The sequence below is a fragment of the Brassica napus genome, chromosome A10 (genome assembly GCF_020379485.1).
Source record: "Brassica napus cultivar Da-Ae chromosome A10, Da-Ae, whole genome shotgun sequence".
Taxonomy (NCBI): Eukaryota; Viridiplantae; Streptophyta; class Magnoliopsida; order Brassicales; family Brassicaceae; genus Brassica; species Brassica napus.
In genome coordinates, this window is record NC_063443.1 from 2,516,152 (window position 1) to 2,532,990 (window position 16,839).

General features: G+C 38.9%; 2 protein-coding genes, 1 non-coding gene and 1 pseudogene across 3 annotated transcripts; 1 reads left to right on the forward strand and 3 right to left on the reverse strand.

Annotated features, from left to right (window-relative positions):
- The first annotated feature begins 461 nt into the window (after nucleotides 1–461).
- On the forward strand, nucleotides 462–3,743 carry LOC106371156 (probable E3 ubiquitin-protein ligase ARI12). The gene is made up of 14 exons (XM_048743479.1): nucleotides 462–1,206; nucleotides 1,294–1,405; nucleotides 1,484–1,574; nucleotides 1,652–1,833; nucleotides 1,917–2,021; nucleotides 2,092–2,180; nucleotides 2,269–2,379; nucleotides 2,457–2,517; nucleotides 2,637–2,725; nucleotides 2,807–2,852; nucleotides 2,928–2,999; nucleotides 3,094–3,193; nucleotides 3,261–3,387; nucleotides 3,478–3,743. The coding sequence occupies exons 1-14, from the start codon at nucleotides 968–970 to the stop codon at nucleotides 3,611–3,613; spliced, it is 1,560 nt and encodes a 519-aa protein (XP_048599436.1). The 5' UTR covers nucleotides 462–967; the 3' UTR covers nucleotides 3,614–3,743.
- A 118-nt stretch (nucleotides 3,744–3,861) lies between these two features.
- LOC106371159 (1-aminocyclopropane-1-carboxylate oxidase homolog 3-like) lies at nucleotides 3,862–4,422 on the reverse strand. Its single transcript, XM_048743257.1, has one exon. It carries the CDS (start codon nucleotides 4,420–4,422, stop codon nucleotides 3,862–3,864), a length of 561 nt encoding a protein of 186 aa, XP_048599214.1.
- Nucleotides 4,423–6,624: 2,202 nt separating this feature from the next.
- LOC125579630 lies at nucleotides 6,625–6,731 on the reverse strand. Its single transcript, XR_007317690.1, has one exon. It is a non-coding gene; the product is annotated as a small nucleolar RNA R71 (small nucleolar RNA).
- Nucleotides 6,732–12,266: 5,535 nt separating this feature from the next.
- LOC106371157 lies at nucleotides 12,267–16,725 on the reverse strand (annotated as a pseudogene).
- Between the last annotated feature and the right edge of the window lie 114 nt (nucleotides 16,726–16,839).

A 16,839-nucleotide genomic window follows, 5' to 3' on the forward strand; every position in this document is an offset into this window, starting at 1 on the left:
AAAAAACATCTTTTAAAAAATGAATTCATCTTGCTTTTTTTTATAAAAAATTTCACTCTTCTGATGTTTTCATTGAATTACAAATAAAAGATATTTATATACTATCATCAAATTCAATACACATTATATATCAAATAACTTAATTAAGTAGATGAAATTTAATTAACATATATTATAAAGTTATTTTTTTAGACGACAGAAACAACTATTATAAACAAGCAAAATATATCTTATCACATATAAATCTCTCACCTAAAATTTTCTAAAAGAAAAAAATCAGTATCTACACATTTCTTTCAAATGCAAATCTAAAAACAAATTACAAAATCATACAAAAAGTATATCACAAGTAAAGCATATCCCGCCCGTAGGGCGGGCCGATCCTAGTCTAATATATAGAATAGTTGTAGTTTGCATGACTTATATATCGAAATCAAGATTAATCTTAAAATACATATACAACTGGTATGAATTATACACTAATATAAACTGAAATAGTGAGATATGAAATGACATTTTAACAATACCAATGTGATTTTATAAAATGAAAAAAAAACAATCATTAAAAATAAAAGAACAAATTGAAAAATAAGAGAAAAATAAGTCAAATAAAATTTAAATCTCATATCAGCAGTTTCATTGTTTTGGAATGTATCTCCTGTTTCCATGTATTCAAAAACTCAATAACCAGAATTTAAAAGACCACTGAAAAGTTTAGAGATAAAGTTTAATATAGATAGCTTGTCATAAAAGTCAAGAGACATTGCAAAACTCATTTCACATTCATAATATAAAACTTCGACGACTTGGTCTTCTTCTTTGTGTGTGCGTTTTGATTGGCAAGTCTTCGTCATCTCCCATTGTCCAACACGAGGGAAAAGTCGTGAGACTTCGTCTTATTCCATTGAATTATTTAAACAGGAGAATAAAAACTCATGAGACTTATCTTCTCTCAGTTTGCTTTCTCATGGATGATTCAGATATCAAAAGGCTGGGCGAGATCCTTATTACAGCGGAGGAGGAGGAGGAGTGGTTGAATACACCTGATGAACATGATCACACCGAAACATCTACCCACCAGAGTTATGTAACCATTCTGAAAGAAGGAGATATCCGAAGTCGTATGAAAGAGGAGATCCAACGTGTTTCAAATACTTACTCAATCTCCGAAGACGACGCCACGCTTCTGCTAGCTCACTTCCGCTGGTACTGCCTCATAACATTTGTGTATTTCTTGTTTCTCAAGAAACCTATTTTGATCTATCTATTTATTTAAATTCTATTTACTCTCAGGGATGATATTGAACTTCATAAGAAATGGTCAGATAACGCTAAAAGTGTTAGAGAAAGCGTCGGAATATTTGAGTTGGAGAGACCACTTGATTTACCTTCTGACGACAAAAATGTAACATCCATATTTCTTTGTTCCACCGAGTCTAAGTTCAACAATACATGATGATCACCTTAAATAATCTTTGTATAGTTCTGTTGCGGAATCTGCTTCAAATTACTCTCACTTGAGAGGTCTGCATCGGTCTCATGTGGCCATCGTGTATGCAAGTTCTGCTGGAGAAGTATGATCTCCCAAAATTTTATTCTAGTTCTTTGTTGACCTTAATATATATATAAATACTGACCTGTAAATTTATAGGTCATATCAACAAAAGCATCAATAAGATTGCAGATGTTGACTGGTATGGGACATTAAAATGTCCATACGATATTTGTCGAGCTTCCGTTGGTGGAGACATGATAGAGAAATTTGCTTGCGAGGAAGAGAAGACTAAGTACTATCGATATCTCTTTAGATCTTACGTTGAAGGCAGCAAAGTGGTACATTAAGTCATAAACACAAACCTTAGATTGGTCATTATATATCAGTTAGATTTAGATTGTTTTTTTTTTTTTGGAAATAGATAAAATGTTGTCCTGCTAAGGGGCGTAGCTGCGATGTTCATCTTACTCCTGGTTCCGGAAACTTTGATGTCTTATGTCTCTGCCTGCTTAGTTTCTGTTGGAATGTGAGTATCTTGGACTTGAGTTATTTTCTCCACTCCAGTTACTATATATGTACTGAATTTTAGCTTTCAGTGCAGCAAGGACGTTCACAGTCCCATGGACTGTGAATCAGCTGCAAAATGGTTAAGAATGAACAGTTCTGATTACCAAGACCCCAACTGGTAAAACAAAATTACTATCTATTTTACCATTTATTTAAATCTTGAATCTTCTTTCAAATGTTTCAGTTCTTTTGGATTATGAGTTCAGGGTACGACAGAACACGGTGCCTTGCCCTAGGTGTAACCTAAGGATCAGAGAAAATCAAGATTGTTCACTGAAGATGAGATGCTTTCCACCTTGTAACTATGACTTCTGTTGGTAATTTACTAATATGTGATCTCTGATTCTTCCACTAGTTCATGTCTTTGTGATTAACTCTATTTCCTCCTCTCCAGGCGCTGCCGTGGTCAATGGACTGAACATGGCTTAGATTTATACACTTGTACCCATGATGAGGTCTCGGTACTTGCCATCTGATCTTGAAAATTTATATTGTTTGTGTATTAACCAAAATGTCTTCTTTAATCTCTCATGTATATATATATATATATATATCTTTGGTTGATGTTTTGTAGTATGAAGAGACTGTTTTTGGGAATATGGCAGAATATGCTGCAGGTAGATACAAAGACTGTCATGAAAAGTGGATGAGTAATGAATCGGTATATTAGAAACTTTTCAATGAACTTCATATCCTATACTCGTTTAAGAATTTTCATTGACATCTCTCTTGACTGTGTTTTTGGATGCAAAAAGCAAAAGCAAAACTCCAGCAATTACACACTGATGTTGTAAGAGAGATCTTATGATGTTTTGTTTCAGCTCTGTAGATTACAGTTGAATGAATCTTTTTGTTTTTTGGTCAGATTCCGGATTTAAGTAACAAACAGTTAGCAACTGTACATCAGCTTGAGTTCGTTGCGGAAGCTTGGTCTCAGGTTAGAAAAACTAAAACTAGTGACAGACATCTTTGTGTTGTATTGTGTTGTGTGTTATGGAATCCACATAATTGAAGTGGTACCTAAAATACAGATCATGGAATGTAGAAGGGTCTTGAAATGGACTTATGCTTATGAGTATTACCTAGGAGAGGACCAGGTCGAAAAGCAAGCTTTCTTGAAGCTTAAGCAAGGTTTGTAACTTGAAGACGTTCACTATAGCTAGTAAGACTAAACTAACTATTCAATGTTGTTGATCAGACAATGCAGAGATTCCTCTGGAGAAGCTCCATTACCATGCAGAGAATCAACTGAATATGTTGCTTGACTCAGATGGACCATCAGAGAATTTTAATAAATTCCGCAGCGATTTAACTGACTCAACTAGGTTTTTACTATATACTTCTTTCTTGCTTCTCAAGCAATCCAACACCTAAAAGCCCTAATCTTCAGATATTTCCGTTTTGTCTCCCAACAGAATAACGAGAAATCACTACGAGCTTCTTCTAAGAGATCTTGAAGATGGCTTAAGTAATGTTGTCGGTGCTTCAACGTCGCAAAGGGCACATAACGAGGATGATGCTAGTGGTTCGAGCAGTATACATGACGATTAATCGAGGCCAAATTGTTGATGATTTATTTTGATGTTTAAATTGCTAAATATTTATAGGAAATCATTGGATTTCTCATGTCTGATATGAACTCTGTTTCGTTTTGGATATATCTCATAATCTTCATTCGCTATTCATACAAGACACACAAGGACCAGTTTTTGTAGACAGAAAAACCTAGAAGAGTTTTATACTTTTACTTCCAACCAACTTCGTGTTTATACAAACAACACACTCTTTGATCACCATGTTCATATTTTAAAATGGAGCAAATCAGAGGTTCCGTCATGTCTTTTGGCACTGCGGTGAGCAGCGAACTCCTTAACTGTGATCTCTCTATACTTTGGAGGGTTATCTTCAGACACAAGTTCTCTTATTGGTCCGTATATTCTAGGATTCGGTCTAATACCGGTTGTGAAACAGGCGACCGAGACTCTAGCTCCTGTGGCTCTGTTGGCCAAGACTCTATGCTCCGAACTAATGAACTTGTCGTTTGTTATAAACTGCATGCATAAAGAAAACTTTGGCCAGTACCCTTCACGGAGAACTTGAAGCCCTTCGATTTGATTTGAAAGAAGGACGGTAAGAAAAGAGCTGTCGCTATGTTTACTTGCGCCTAAAGTTAGGTCAGGCTGAGGACAGGGTGGGTAGTAATGGCAAAGCATGCGCAAGCCCTTGGAGCAATCAATGTCCTTGAGGTGATTAGGGTTCAACCCTAGAGCTTCTGATAAAAGCTCAAATAGAAACTCCCCTAGACTCACCACTTGCTTTGAGTATTCCAACATTACATCCCTGAAAACACTTTTCACCATATGAATAGAGAGAGCGAGAGAGGTGACATGATAGCTTGCATATTTCTATTGTTTTATCCATTCATCCATGTGCATTTTGATCGTATAGATTAGGATTTAGCCATGTTTAAGTTTCATTTTGCATACATGAGTCCTTATCAGGTATTGGAGTACCACATGGAGTTCTTGGAAACACTTGGAGGCATTTGGAGCTCAAAAAGGAGTGTTTAGAGTGGTCATTGGGCGAGCAAGGCATGGGAGCGACCAGTCCGGAGCGACACCACCAAGTCGCTCTGACCTCCCTATTGGAGCGACCTTACCAGAGCGACAGGGAGAAGTCGCTCGCGGTTTCATCACTCGGAGACGCGAGAACGAGCCCGGAGCGACCTCCCGGAGCGACACCCCGAAGTCGCTCGCATCTCACACCCCTCTCGGAGCGACCTCCCAAAGCGACACCCCGAGGTCGCTCGCGTCTCTATGGCGAGACGACACAAAGCGTAGCCTGGAGCGACCTCTCAGAGCGACCCACTGAGGTCGCTCCCGAAGGCCGGAGCGACTTGTCGGAGCGACATCCCGAGGTCGCTCCGCGTCTATTATCTGCTCGATTTCTATTTTACTTAAGGGCCTTTTGGTCATTTCATTATGCACGTTTTACATTTCTAAAACCTATGTTTTAAACATCTTTTGTAGCCACCAGAGGCAGATTATCTTTTATCTTTTTCTATTGAGAAATACATAAAAACTCTCTGGAGAAGTTCATCTCTTGGATTTTGATTGTTATGTTTTTGTGTTGATTTCTTATCTATTTCTTTACATGATTAATCTGAAATCCAATATGGGTTTAAGAGGAATCATGGAGATTAGTGAGTAATCACCTTTTGAATTCATGGGTTAGAGAGATTAAGGGTGATTAGGTTAGAGCTAGGATGTTTTAGTGTAGATCATTCATATTTCCTTGCTAGTAGAGTAATCATAATGCATCTTCTGAGTTGGCCACTCAGTTGTTGATCCTTAGGCATTTCTCACCGAAAGGTGTTCGATGAAATGCCCGAGACAACTCTCCTAGGCTTTTAGTATACTTTGCCAAAGACATTTGTTGTTAAAGGTGCTAAGATAGCTAATAGACTTGTTAGTAATGATTGCTTTCATATTATTCAACCAAAGACATTTGATGTTTGAGATATGTTAGCAAATGAGCATTCATCTAGACATAGAGCTTGCTTAGAATTGTGTCTAGGCTTAAGGTTGATAGTTTGATTGATCATTTGCCATCTTTAGTTCGATACTTGATCACCCAAGGTCTAATCCCTATGCCCATGAGTTCTCTTTTTCCTTAGTCAAGAAAGTATCATTCTGTTATTGCTTTTTAGTTTTAGTCATAACTTAAAACCCATTTAAATCATTGGTTGCACTTAGATTAAGTGAGTACTTGCATTCTCAGTGCTTTGATATTCCTCAGAACTGGTTCGACAATCTTTTATACTACAACATTTGTCTTAGGAGCCTTGAAAACTCCTAACATCAAATTGGCGCCGTTGCCAAATTCTGAGTAGATTTCAACATTGAGATTTAGTCACTTGCTTGAGACTAAGTCATTTTTATTTTCTTTTGTTACTGATTCTTCTTCACCTCCCTTTAATCTACAGGTGTATGCACTTGAGGAGCAGGGGTCCATCAAACCTAGTTCCAAGAGCTGCAGATATCAGAGCTTTAGAGAGAGAGTGTGCTAGAAAGAGAAGAGAAGAAGAGCAACAGGCTCAATTACAGAGATTGCACACTGATATGGGAGACATACATCAGCATGATGCAGGCGTAAATGGCGCTAATAACAATGCTCCAGCTAACCAACAGCGAGCAGCTCGACCCATTGGCACTTACGACCGTCCCAACATTCATGGTCATAGATTGGGAATCCGAGCACCCGCTGTGGCAGCCAACAACTTTGAGATCAAGTCAGGACTCCTCAATGTGATCGAGAACAACAAGTATCATGGCTTGGCTCTGGAGGATCCATTTGATCACTTGGACAGGTTCGACAGCTACTGTGGGTTGTCAAAAACCAATGGTGTGTCCGAAGATGCCTTAAAGCTCAAGCTATTCCCTTTCTCTTTGGGGGATAAGGCACGTCAGTGGGAGAAGTCTCTACCCAGCGACTCTATCACCACTTGGGATGACTGCAAGAAAGCATTCTTGGAGAAGTTCTTCTCTACTTCAAGAACTGCAAAGCTGAGAAATGAGATCTCCAGCTTTCAACAGAAGAGCTTGGAAGGCTTCAGTGAAGCCTGGGAGAGATTCAAGGGCTACCAAGCTCAATGCCCACACCATGGTTTCTCTAACGAGAGCTTGCTGAGCACATTCTACCGTGGTGCTCTTCCTAAGTACAGAGCCAGACTGGATACAGCTAGCAATGGGTTCACCTTGGGGAGAACTGAGGAGGATGCAGAAGAGCTGGTTGACAACATGGTAAAGAGTGATGCAGTCTACAGTGGAGACCACGACAGAGGCAGTAGAACAGATGATAAGCAGACGAGAAAAGAGATCAAAGCTTTGGAAGACAAGATCGATCTACTCATTGCTGAAAAAGCCACCCAAGAGCAGTTGAAGTTTGTTGGTAACTCCAAGCAGGAAGAACCACTTGCTGTCAATGAGGTTGAGGGTTTGGAAGGTCAAGAGGAGTTGTGTTTCATTAACAACAATGGTAGCTGGTACAAAAAGGAGCCCAACTTTCAGTACAACAACTACCAACAGAAATCCTATCCCAACAACCAACAGAGTGGTTATCCGCCTAGAAATAACCAGCAAGGTAGCTATCAGCCTCAGCAAAACCCCTCGTCTGGTTCCTCTGCTCCTCAAGAGAGCAGCACTGATACGTTACTGAAGCAAATCTTGGAGTCTCAGACTAGAAGTGAGAAGCATGTTGGTTATGAGTTGAAGAACCTTCATTCCAAGATTGATGGGAGCTACAATGAGCTCAACAACAAATTCTCACACCTTGCTTCTACAGTCAAGAATTTAGAGAATCAGTTTGCTTCCATGAACACTCACCAGAATCGCCAGCAAGGATCTCTACCTGGAAAATCTGACCAAAATCCCAAGGAGGCCAAAGCTATCACCCTTAGGAGTGGTAAACAGTTACCTCCTAGAACCCTCACCAAGGATGCTGAGAAACTAGGTGAGGGGGTTGCCATCAACATAGATGATGAAGTGGTGATTGTTGATGAGAAGATCAATGACGAGATCTTGGAGAAGATAGTGGAAGCCAAAGGTAAAGGAAAGGTTGGGGAAGAGAAGAAGACAGTAAAGGATGGTGAAGTTGTTACTCCAGCAAGTGAAAGTTCTTTTGTTCCTCCTCCCTATGAACCCAAACTTCCATTCCCTGGTAGATTCAAGAAGCAGCTGCTAGAGAAGTACAAGGCTCTGTTTGAGAAGCAAATGAGTGAAGCTCAGGTTGCAATGCCCATCATCGATGCTTTCATGTTGATTCCTCAATACAGCAAGTTCCTTAAAGATGTTGTAGCTGCAAAGAAGAAGGAGATGGAAGGCATGATGATTCTTACCCATGAGTGCAATGCCATCATCCAGAGGCTTGATGTTCCAGAGAAATTAGAGGATCCAGGAAGCTTCACACTACCTTGTGCTCTTGGACCTATGGTATTTGAGAAATGTCTCTGCGATTTGGGAGCTAGTGTCAGCTTGATGCCTTTGTCTGTTGCAAAGAAGCTTGGATTCACTCAGTACAAGAAGTGTAGACTCTCTCTGGTGTTAGCTGATCGTTCAGTGAAGTATCCTGTGGGCATCTTAGAGGACCTCCCTGTGAAGATTGGAAGGTATGAGGTACCTACAGATTTTGTGGTGCTTGAGATGGATGAGGAGGCTCAAGACCCATTGATTCTAGGAAGGCCATTCTTAGCTACAGCAGGAGCTATTGTTAATGTGAAGGAAGGCACGATTGATCTCCATTTGGGTAAAGAGAACATCCTCCACTTTGACATCAAGGAGAAAATGAGGAAACCAACTGTGTTCGGGCAAGCCTTCTACATTGAAGAGATGGCCACTCCTGCTGATGAGCATCTTGAAGAGTTACCACCTGAGGACGACGAGGAGGGAGCATCTCCCTCTACTCATTCCCTATAGAAGGTAAACCACCACACTCCCTTGTATATACCATTTCATTTTTGCATATTAGTCTTCTTTTCGGTATCTCTCTCCACTTGACAACACAGAGACTGTGTAACTCAAGTTTGGGGGAGGTACCAAGTATTTGATCATGTTTACTTTGATGTTGTTTCATTGAGTCATGCATTGCATACCTATTTGCATATAAAAAAAAAAAAACAATCATTTAGTTTGCATCATTTGCAGTTCTAGGAGAGTCTAGAGCATATAGGTTGTATTCACTTGCATTGGGAGCAATGATTTTAAATGCCTTGTAAAGAACACTACGTTGCACCTGAGTAGCTTTTGCACCTCTAAAAAAGACTTGTATGTTTCGAGCCTTGAAAACTCTTCCTGAAACTTGTTGATTGCTGAAACTCAGTCTTTGAAGCCAACTACGACCTTATTTGAACTGAACGAACTTAATGCTTCTTGCTCATGGTCCCTTGTGTACTGAGTCATGGCTATACACACTTGAGTTGTCACATCTTTTATACCAATCTTTTTTGACAAACTCTAGTGGTAGACCACTCCCAAAACCTTTTCTTCCTTTTAAGCTTTCATTGTTTGATGAGTGAGGCCTTTTTCGGAAAGTCTTACATGTGCATAATGTTGAGAGTATCGGGAACGACAATGCTTGATCTTCATTCTTGCTAGATTGGGCACTCTATTGTCTAGCTATAGGTGGGGGTGAGTGTTGTGATTATGATTTGGGAGAAATGAAAAAGGAAAAGAATAGACTCTTTGTGCTTAAGTGAATTGTTTTATTGGGATAAGTAGAGAAGCCTCTAGCTCAAGTTTTGAAAGTCTTGGCCCCCAGCCTAAAAAAAAAAAAAAAAAAAAAAAAAAAAAAACGAAAAAAAAGAGAAAAGAAAAAGAAAAGAAAGAAAAGGGGGCTAGCAAAGTTGTTAGGAGCTAAGAAATATTTTGAGGTTCTGAAAAAAAAAAAAATCCCTTGTAGACTTTAAGGAAAAGGAGTTAAAGTTCTTAGGATCTTTTGGTGAGAGATGTGAGTTGGGTTTGACATTGAGAAATGATTGTGTAATTGTATGTTTGGGAAAAGGGTAGAACAATGGAGATTGAGCATTGTATGCATGAGTTGATCCCTTTCTTAGATATATTATGTGCAATGTCAAGTCTACTTGTTTCGAGAGTAAACCACCTTAAAGATCATATGTTTTGAACCTCTTGAATCACTTGAATAAAAGCCTTCCCTTACCCAACCAAATGACTTGGACCAACTGACCATTTGCAAGAATTCACCTGATGTTTTGTGCTTAATGAATGTGAGAGTTGGTTGATTTGAATGTGTGGATGCTTGATGATGAGTGTAAGAACAAAAAGAGTTAAGATATGCCTAGAGAAGCTAGAGTGTAATAAGAGAGTGTGCTAGTTGTGTTTCTTTTGGCTATGTGCTCCCTCCTTCAACCTCTCTCCCTATGAGTTCTAGAAAGTTCACTTGTGGACAAGTAAAAGAACAAGTTTGGGGGAGTTGATAGCTTGCATATTTCTATTGTTTTATCCATTCATCCATGTGCATTTTGATCGTATAGATTAGGATTTAGCCATGTTTAGGTTGCATTTTGCATACATGAGTCCTTATCAGGTATTGGAGTACCACATGGAGTTCTTGGAAACACTTGGAGGCATTTGGAGCTCAAAAAGGAGTGTTTAGAGTGGTCATTGGGCGAGCAAGGCATGGGAGCGACCAGTCCGGAGCGACACCACCAAGTCACTCTGACCTCCCTATTGGAGCGACCTTACCAGAGCGACAGGGAGAAGTCGCTCGCGGTTTCATCACTCGGAGACGCGAGAACGAGCCCGGAGCGACCTTCCGGAGCGACACCCCGAAGTCGCTCGCATCTCACACCCCTCTCGGAGCGACCTCCCAAAGCGACACCCCGAGGTCGCTCGCGTCTCTATGGCGAGACGACACAAAGCGTAGCCTGGAGCGACCTCTCAGAGCGACCCACTGAGGTCGCTCCCGAAGGCCGGAGCGACTTGTCGGAGCGACATCCCGAGGTCGCTCCGCGTCTATTATCTGCTCGATTTCTATTTTACTTAAGGGCCTTTTGGTCATTTCATTATGCACGTTTTACATTTCTAAAACCTATGTTTTAAACATCTTTTGTAGCCACCAGAGGCAGATTATCTTTTATCTTTTTCTATTGAGAAATACATAAAAACTCTCTGGAGAAGTTCATCTCTTGGATTTTGATTGTTATGTTTTTGTGTTGATTTCTTATCTATTTCTTTACATGATTAATCTGAAATCCAATATGGGTTTAAGAGGAATCATGGAGATTAGTGAGTAATCACCTTTTGAATTCATGGGTTAGGGAGATTAAGGGTGATTAGGTTAGAGCTAGGATGTTTTAGTGTAGATCATTCATATTTCCTTGCTAGTAGAGTAATCATAATGCATCTTCTGAGTTGGCCACTCAGTTGTTGATCTTTAGGCATTTCTCACCCGAAAGGTGTTCGATGAAATGCCCGAGACAACTCTCCTAGGCTTTTAGTATACTTTGCCAAAGACATTTGTTGTTAAAGATACTAAGATAGCTAATAGACTTGTTAGTAATGATTGCTTTCATATTATTCAACCAAAGACATTTGATGTTTGAGATATGTTAGCAAATGAGCATTCATCTAGACATAGAGCTTGCTTAGAATTGTGTCTAGGCTTAAGGTTGATAGTTTGATTGATCATTTGCCATCTTTAGTTCGATACTTGATCACCCAAGGTCTAATCCCTATGCCCATGAGTTCTCTTTTTCCTTAGTCAAGAAAGTATCATTCTGTTATTGCTTTTTAGTTTTAGTCATAACTTAAAACCCATTTAAATCATTGGTTGCACTTAGATTAAGTGAGTACTTGCATTCTCAGTGCTTTGATATTCCTCAGAACTGGTTCGACAGTCTTTTATACTACAACATTTGTCTTAGGAGCCTTGAAAACTCCTAACATCATGACACAACCAAAACATCAGGTTAAAAGAAAGTGAAGCTATGTACCTACAAATCTCTGGCAGGTCCTGTGGTTTGGGAGGATTTGGAGCCATGTAACAAGAGAAAGTATCTCTCCAACTTGCAGCTGATGAAGTGTAGAGATCGAAGTTACTTGTATACACAAACTCTCTCCTAAAATCTCGGCTGTAGTATTGTTTCTTCACTTATTAGGGGTTTAACTTATTAGGATCTCTGGGCTCTGATACCATGTTAGTATTGGAGATAAGATCCCACATCGGATATATGAAAAGGACTTGAGTAATATATAAGGGACTTGGACCAATCCACTAATTACCAATTGGTTTTAAGTTGGAAGTCTAGGAAACTTATCATGGTATCAGAGCTGGCCCAATATCCTGACCCATTAATCCGGCCCGGACAGTGGTCCGATCATCCCATTAGCTGATGGCCCATAGAAGGCTCAGTTCCGCCGAGATCGCTAGAAAATAAAGCATGATTTCGGAGGGGGTATAATGGATTCTGCGAGATTAATGGTTATACACACCATTATCTCGAGGGAGGGTATTGGAGATAAGATCCCACATCGGATATATGAAAGGGACTTGAGTAATATATAAGGGACTTGGACCAATCCACTAATTGCCAATTGGTTTTAAGTTGGAAGTCCAGGAAACTTATCACAGGGGCTTGCTCGTTAAACCCCCGAACTCCATCTTTCATCTTCTCCAAAAGATCCAGTGAAACGCCATGGTTGACCACCTGGAAAAAACCTGCGTCTCTAATCCCATCAACCGTATTCTTGCGCTTAGTCTCGTCCTCCAAGATCTATCGTTGGAATCGTCGTGAGATGTAGCTAGTCCGAGGAAACTGGCTTGGGGTTTGCTAAGTTGGAACGTGAGTCGTGGAAGATGCGTGGAAGCTGTGTTATTCCGGCGTCAGCGAGCCCTTTCACACCTGTCTTTGTCTCGTCGAAAGCTTTAAGCTCACTGATACGTTCGAATGCAGCAATCTTCGTTGTCTCCATCGTTTCTTTGTTTCTAAGAAAACAGAACATTCTGATACTCAAGAGAAACTTTCTTCTTGGGTTTTACAGCAAAACCACTTGCTAAAGAAAAAAGTTCACTGACCATAGATAAGTTTGAAAGAAAATGAACGGTTTGTGACAGTTTATGGCCCACTGGCTGTAAGCCTGTAACACAAGTCTTGTCTTATTAAAAAAAAGTTGTTACAGGGAAACCAAAGTCCAACGCATCCTTATTAAAACATAAACGTGCATATTATTCAGATCTTGAGATATAGTAATCCAGAGGTACCATCGAATCCTTTGGATCTGTAGAACTTTGAATATTCTGTAATGGTGGTGTCTCTATATATGGGAGGGTTTTGTTCAGACAATAACTCTTTGATAGGTCCGTAAACTCTAGAATTCGCCATCAAATACGAACTGAAGAAGCACGCCACTGAGATACGCGGTCCAGCTCCATTCGCCAAAACACGATGTTCCATGCTTATGAACTTGCCGTTTGTAATAAGCTGCACAAAATGCCCCAATAATATTAAAACAATCGATCAAACTAAAAAGGTAGGTTAGTTAGTTAGTTAGTTAGTTAGTTAGTTAGTTAGTTAGTTAGTTAACCTGGAGAAGGTCTCCAACGTTGACGACAAGAGCTCCAGGGACAGGAGGAACATCAACCCAGTATTGGTCATGGAGAACTTGTAGCCCTCCGACGTGGTTTTGTAGAAGAACCGTGAGAAAAGAGTTGTCTGAGTGTTTGGTTAAATTCTAGAGTTAGGTCTGGTTGGGGACAAGGCGGGTAGTAATGGCCGAGCAGCAGCATTGAATTGGTGCAATCCATGTCCTTGAGGTGATTAGTGTTTAACCCTAGAGCTTCGGAGAGAAGCTCAAATAGCATTTTACCTACTTTCATCACTTCCTTTGAGTATTCAATCATCACCTCCCTAACAAAATCTCCCACCAAAAATAAAATACAAAAAGAGTCAATTGTTGAATTCTTAATAATGGAGACAGATTCCAACATATGCTTAATAAGGCCTTAATCTTCTTCCTACTATAGCTCTTAAACAATTTGTCAAGTAAAAACAAAACATTGTATCAAGTTATTGTTCTATCTATTATTCCATTCGTTTCATTTTAATTGTTGTTGTACCGTAAAATTTTCGTTTAGAAATAATTATCGTTTTAGAATACAAAATTTATTAACAATATTCTCTATTTATTTTTCTATTGGTTGAAATATAGTTAGATTTGTAGATAATAATGTTTTTGTTTTAAAAATATATAAAATTAAATATGAATAAACCTAAATCTACAACTAAAATAAAATGGAAAAAGTACTCAATTTTAGAAATCCAACAAAAAATGATCATGACGAGACAATGATTTATGCTATAGTCGTTGTTTTGACTGACACCCACTAGAACACATACAACATGTCACTATCATCAAATCATTCACTATTGGATTTTTTTATTGTTACCGTTTTATCTATATTTTGACTATAGGCAAGTTTTCGAAAATCATTACCCACAAGCGGCTGGCAAGTCCTCAGGTCTGGGAGGATCAGGAGCCGTGTAACAACCTAGCGTATCTCTCCAGTTAGCAGCCTGCGAGCTATACAGATCGAAGTTGCTGCTGTAAACCGGCACCATCTTATTACTCGAATCTCGAGAGTAGAACCGTTTCCTCACTTCCGGGTCTTGCTCGTGAAACTCGCGAACCCCTTCCTTCATCCTCTCCATCACATCTAGCGAGATGCCGTGATTGATCACCTGGAAGAAGCCCCACTTCTCGGCCGCGTCTCCGATCTTCTCCACCAACAAGTCCCGCCTCCTTGGAGATCGATCGTTGGGATGGTGAACTGCAACGAGGAAGGTGGTTTTGGGGTTGTTATTATAGTAGCTTGAGGTGCACGGAAGATGGCGGGAACCTCAGAGATTCCGGCGTCGACGAGGCCTTTCACGCCGGTCTTGGTCTCGTCGAAAGCTTTTAGCTGAGTTGAACGGTCCAATGCAACAGTTGCCGTTGGCTCCATTGTTGTCGTTTTTTTGCGTTTATGCAAGAAATGGATTTGCAGAGATGTAACTAACAATTAGCTTCTTTAAAACTTGTGTTTAACGTCAAACTACCAAGCCATATTCTAAAACGTGATTCACGTGGGCGATAATAGCACTCACTGTCTTCTTCTGGCAGTATCATTGAACGATCTTGTTCAAAATCATTGTGAATGCTTTTTTTTAACAACTATTTTATTTATATAAAATATAACATTACACAAAATAATAAAAATATAATATAAATTTAAAACAAAATACTATAATCTTGCAATATTGATAATATGATGAGAGTAGATGATTGGAAGAATTATATATTGACTCTCATAGAAATAATAGAACTACATACATATATATACTAGTGATATTTCCTAATCTATGTAGATACAAATATATGTAATATCTTATATAATAAATATACAATATTTACTAATAATGTCTATGCTATTCTATATCTTTCTATATGCCCCCTCAATCTCAAGGTGGTAATGGAGTTGTAGTGGAATGACAAGCTTGAGATTGAACGATAATAGATCAAGACGTGACGGAGGTCGCAATGGTGGCTAGGAGCTTGAGGCTTTTTTTTTTTTTTCCGTTGGTGGCGAAGAGATCTCATGATGAGATGAAGAGAGACGAAGACCCAATGATCTGTGAACGCAGCGGATCCAGTAACTATGGTAGCGGAGACGGAGGAATGTTGCAGTCATGTTTGATGGAGAGACCGAAGGACATAAGATTTGTGTTTTTTGACATTGTAAGTCTCGTCTTGTTGACATCGTGAGATGGTTGGAGAGGAAGCACCTTGGCTTGGAAACAGAAAATAGAAGCTCGGGGCTTATAGATTCATAGATTCAGAGGCTCGTTTGATGAGCTTGGATGATGGTAGGAAGCTTTGGCATGGTAACAAAACCTTATTATTTTTTTTTTTGTTTTTTTTTCTTTAATACGTAAGAAATATAGAACAAAGATTTTTTTTTTTTCAAAAAAAAAAATCGATTCAGAGGTCTTTGGAGACATGAATAATAAGAAGCTCCATGGCTTTAAGAAAAACAAAACAAGAAGCATTAAGCTTTGATTTTGGAAGTGAAGCCACAATTGCTTAAGAATTATAAAGATAAAAATGAGGCATGAATATAAAGAAACACTAGGCTTGGATTCAGAGGTCTATGGTAGACTTGAATAACAAAAAGCTCAATAGCTTAGATTCAGAGGTTCACATGAACATGAATGGTGGAAGCATATAGCTTAATAGAAAATATAATAGAAGCTCAATGGCTTGAAATCAAAAAATAAAGAAGCTCTGTAGCTTGAAGAAAATAAAAGAAAAACAGGAACATAGCAGATCGTTAGATCATTGTAGCTCTGATACCATATTGATAATATGATGAGAGTAGATGATTGGAAGAATTATATATTGACTCTCATAGAAATAATAGTTAGAACTACATACATATATATACTAGTGATATTTCCTAATCTATGTAGATACAAATATATGTAATATCTTATATAATAAATATACAATATTTACTAATAATGTCTATGATATTCTATATCCTTCTATATGCAATACATAGAATTAAAATCCGAAGAAGCTTTCTTCTGAACCTTCTTAATGCAGTCTTTTTTTAATCTAAATGTTAAATTTTATACCAAAGTTTTCTTTTTTACAGAAGTTACAAGGATGAACAAGTAGAGGACAAAATAAAAAGGAAAATCTAAACAACGCAGAAGGAGAAGGAGAAAGCAACCCAATGACCTAGAAGACAATGTACAAATAACCCTAGCTAACATGATAGAGGAGAGGCAAGAGCTGGACCATGAGAAGAGCATTGCCAAATGGAGAGAGCATCTTTGATATACCATAAGACCATGCTCGGTAATTTGGCCTCCCCGAAAACACTGCTCCAAATGACCATATGCATGAATGCATTTATATTAACTTGACAATATTTTCTGTTTTGAATGATTTAGTTTACTAAATATATATATAGGAAACAATTGGATGTTTGATATGAACTCTGTTTCTATGTGGATCGTTCTATAATCTTCCTTTGCTGGCAGAGAGACACAAAAGAAACCAAGGACCAGTTGTTGGAGAGAGTAAACGTGGAAGAGTTTGATACTTTAAATTCAAACTTGGTGTTTATACGAACAACACACGCACACTCTTTGATGTGCATTCTCAAGCCCACCACACGGATCTTTTGGGCTCAACTAGAAGAAAAAAAACATTTTAAAT

Bases quoted from the DNA above. Each gene is read 5' to 3' on its own strand.
- LOC106371156 (XM_048743479.1), top strand. From the start codon at position 968: ATGGATGATTCAGATATCAAAAGGCTGGGCGAGATCCTTATTACAGCG. The intron at 1,207-1,293 runs GTACTGCCTCAT...ATTTACTCTCAG, and splicing joins CTGCTAGCTCACTTCCGCTG to GGATGATATTGAACTTCATA. The intron at 2,726-2,806 runs ATATTAGAAACT...ACTGTGTTTTTG, and splicing joins TGGATGAGTAATGAATCGGT to GATGCAAAAAGCAAAAGCAA.
- LOC106371159 (XM_048743257.1), bottom strand. From the start codon at position 4,422: ATGGTGAAAAGTGTTTTCAGGGATGTAATGTTGGAATACTCAAAGCAA.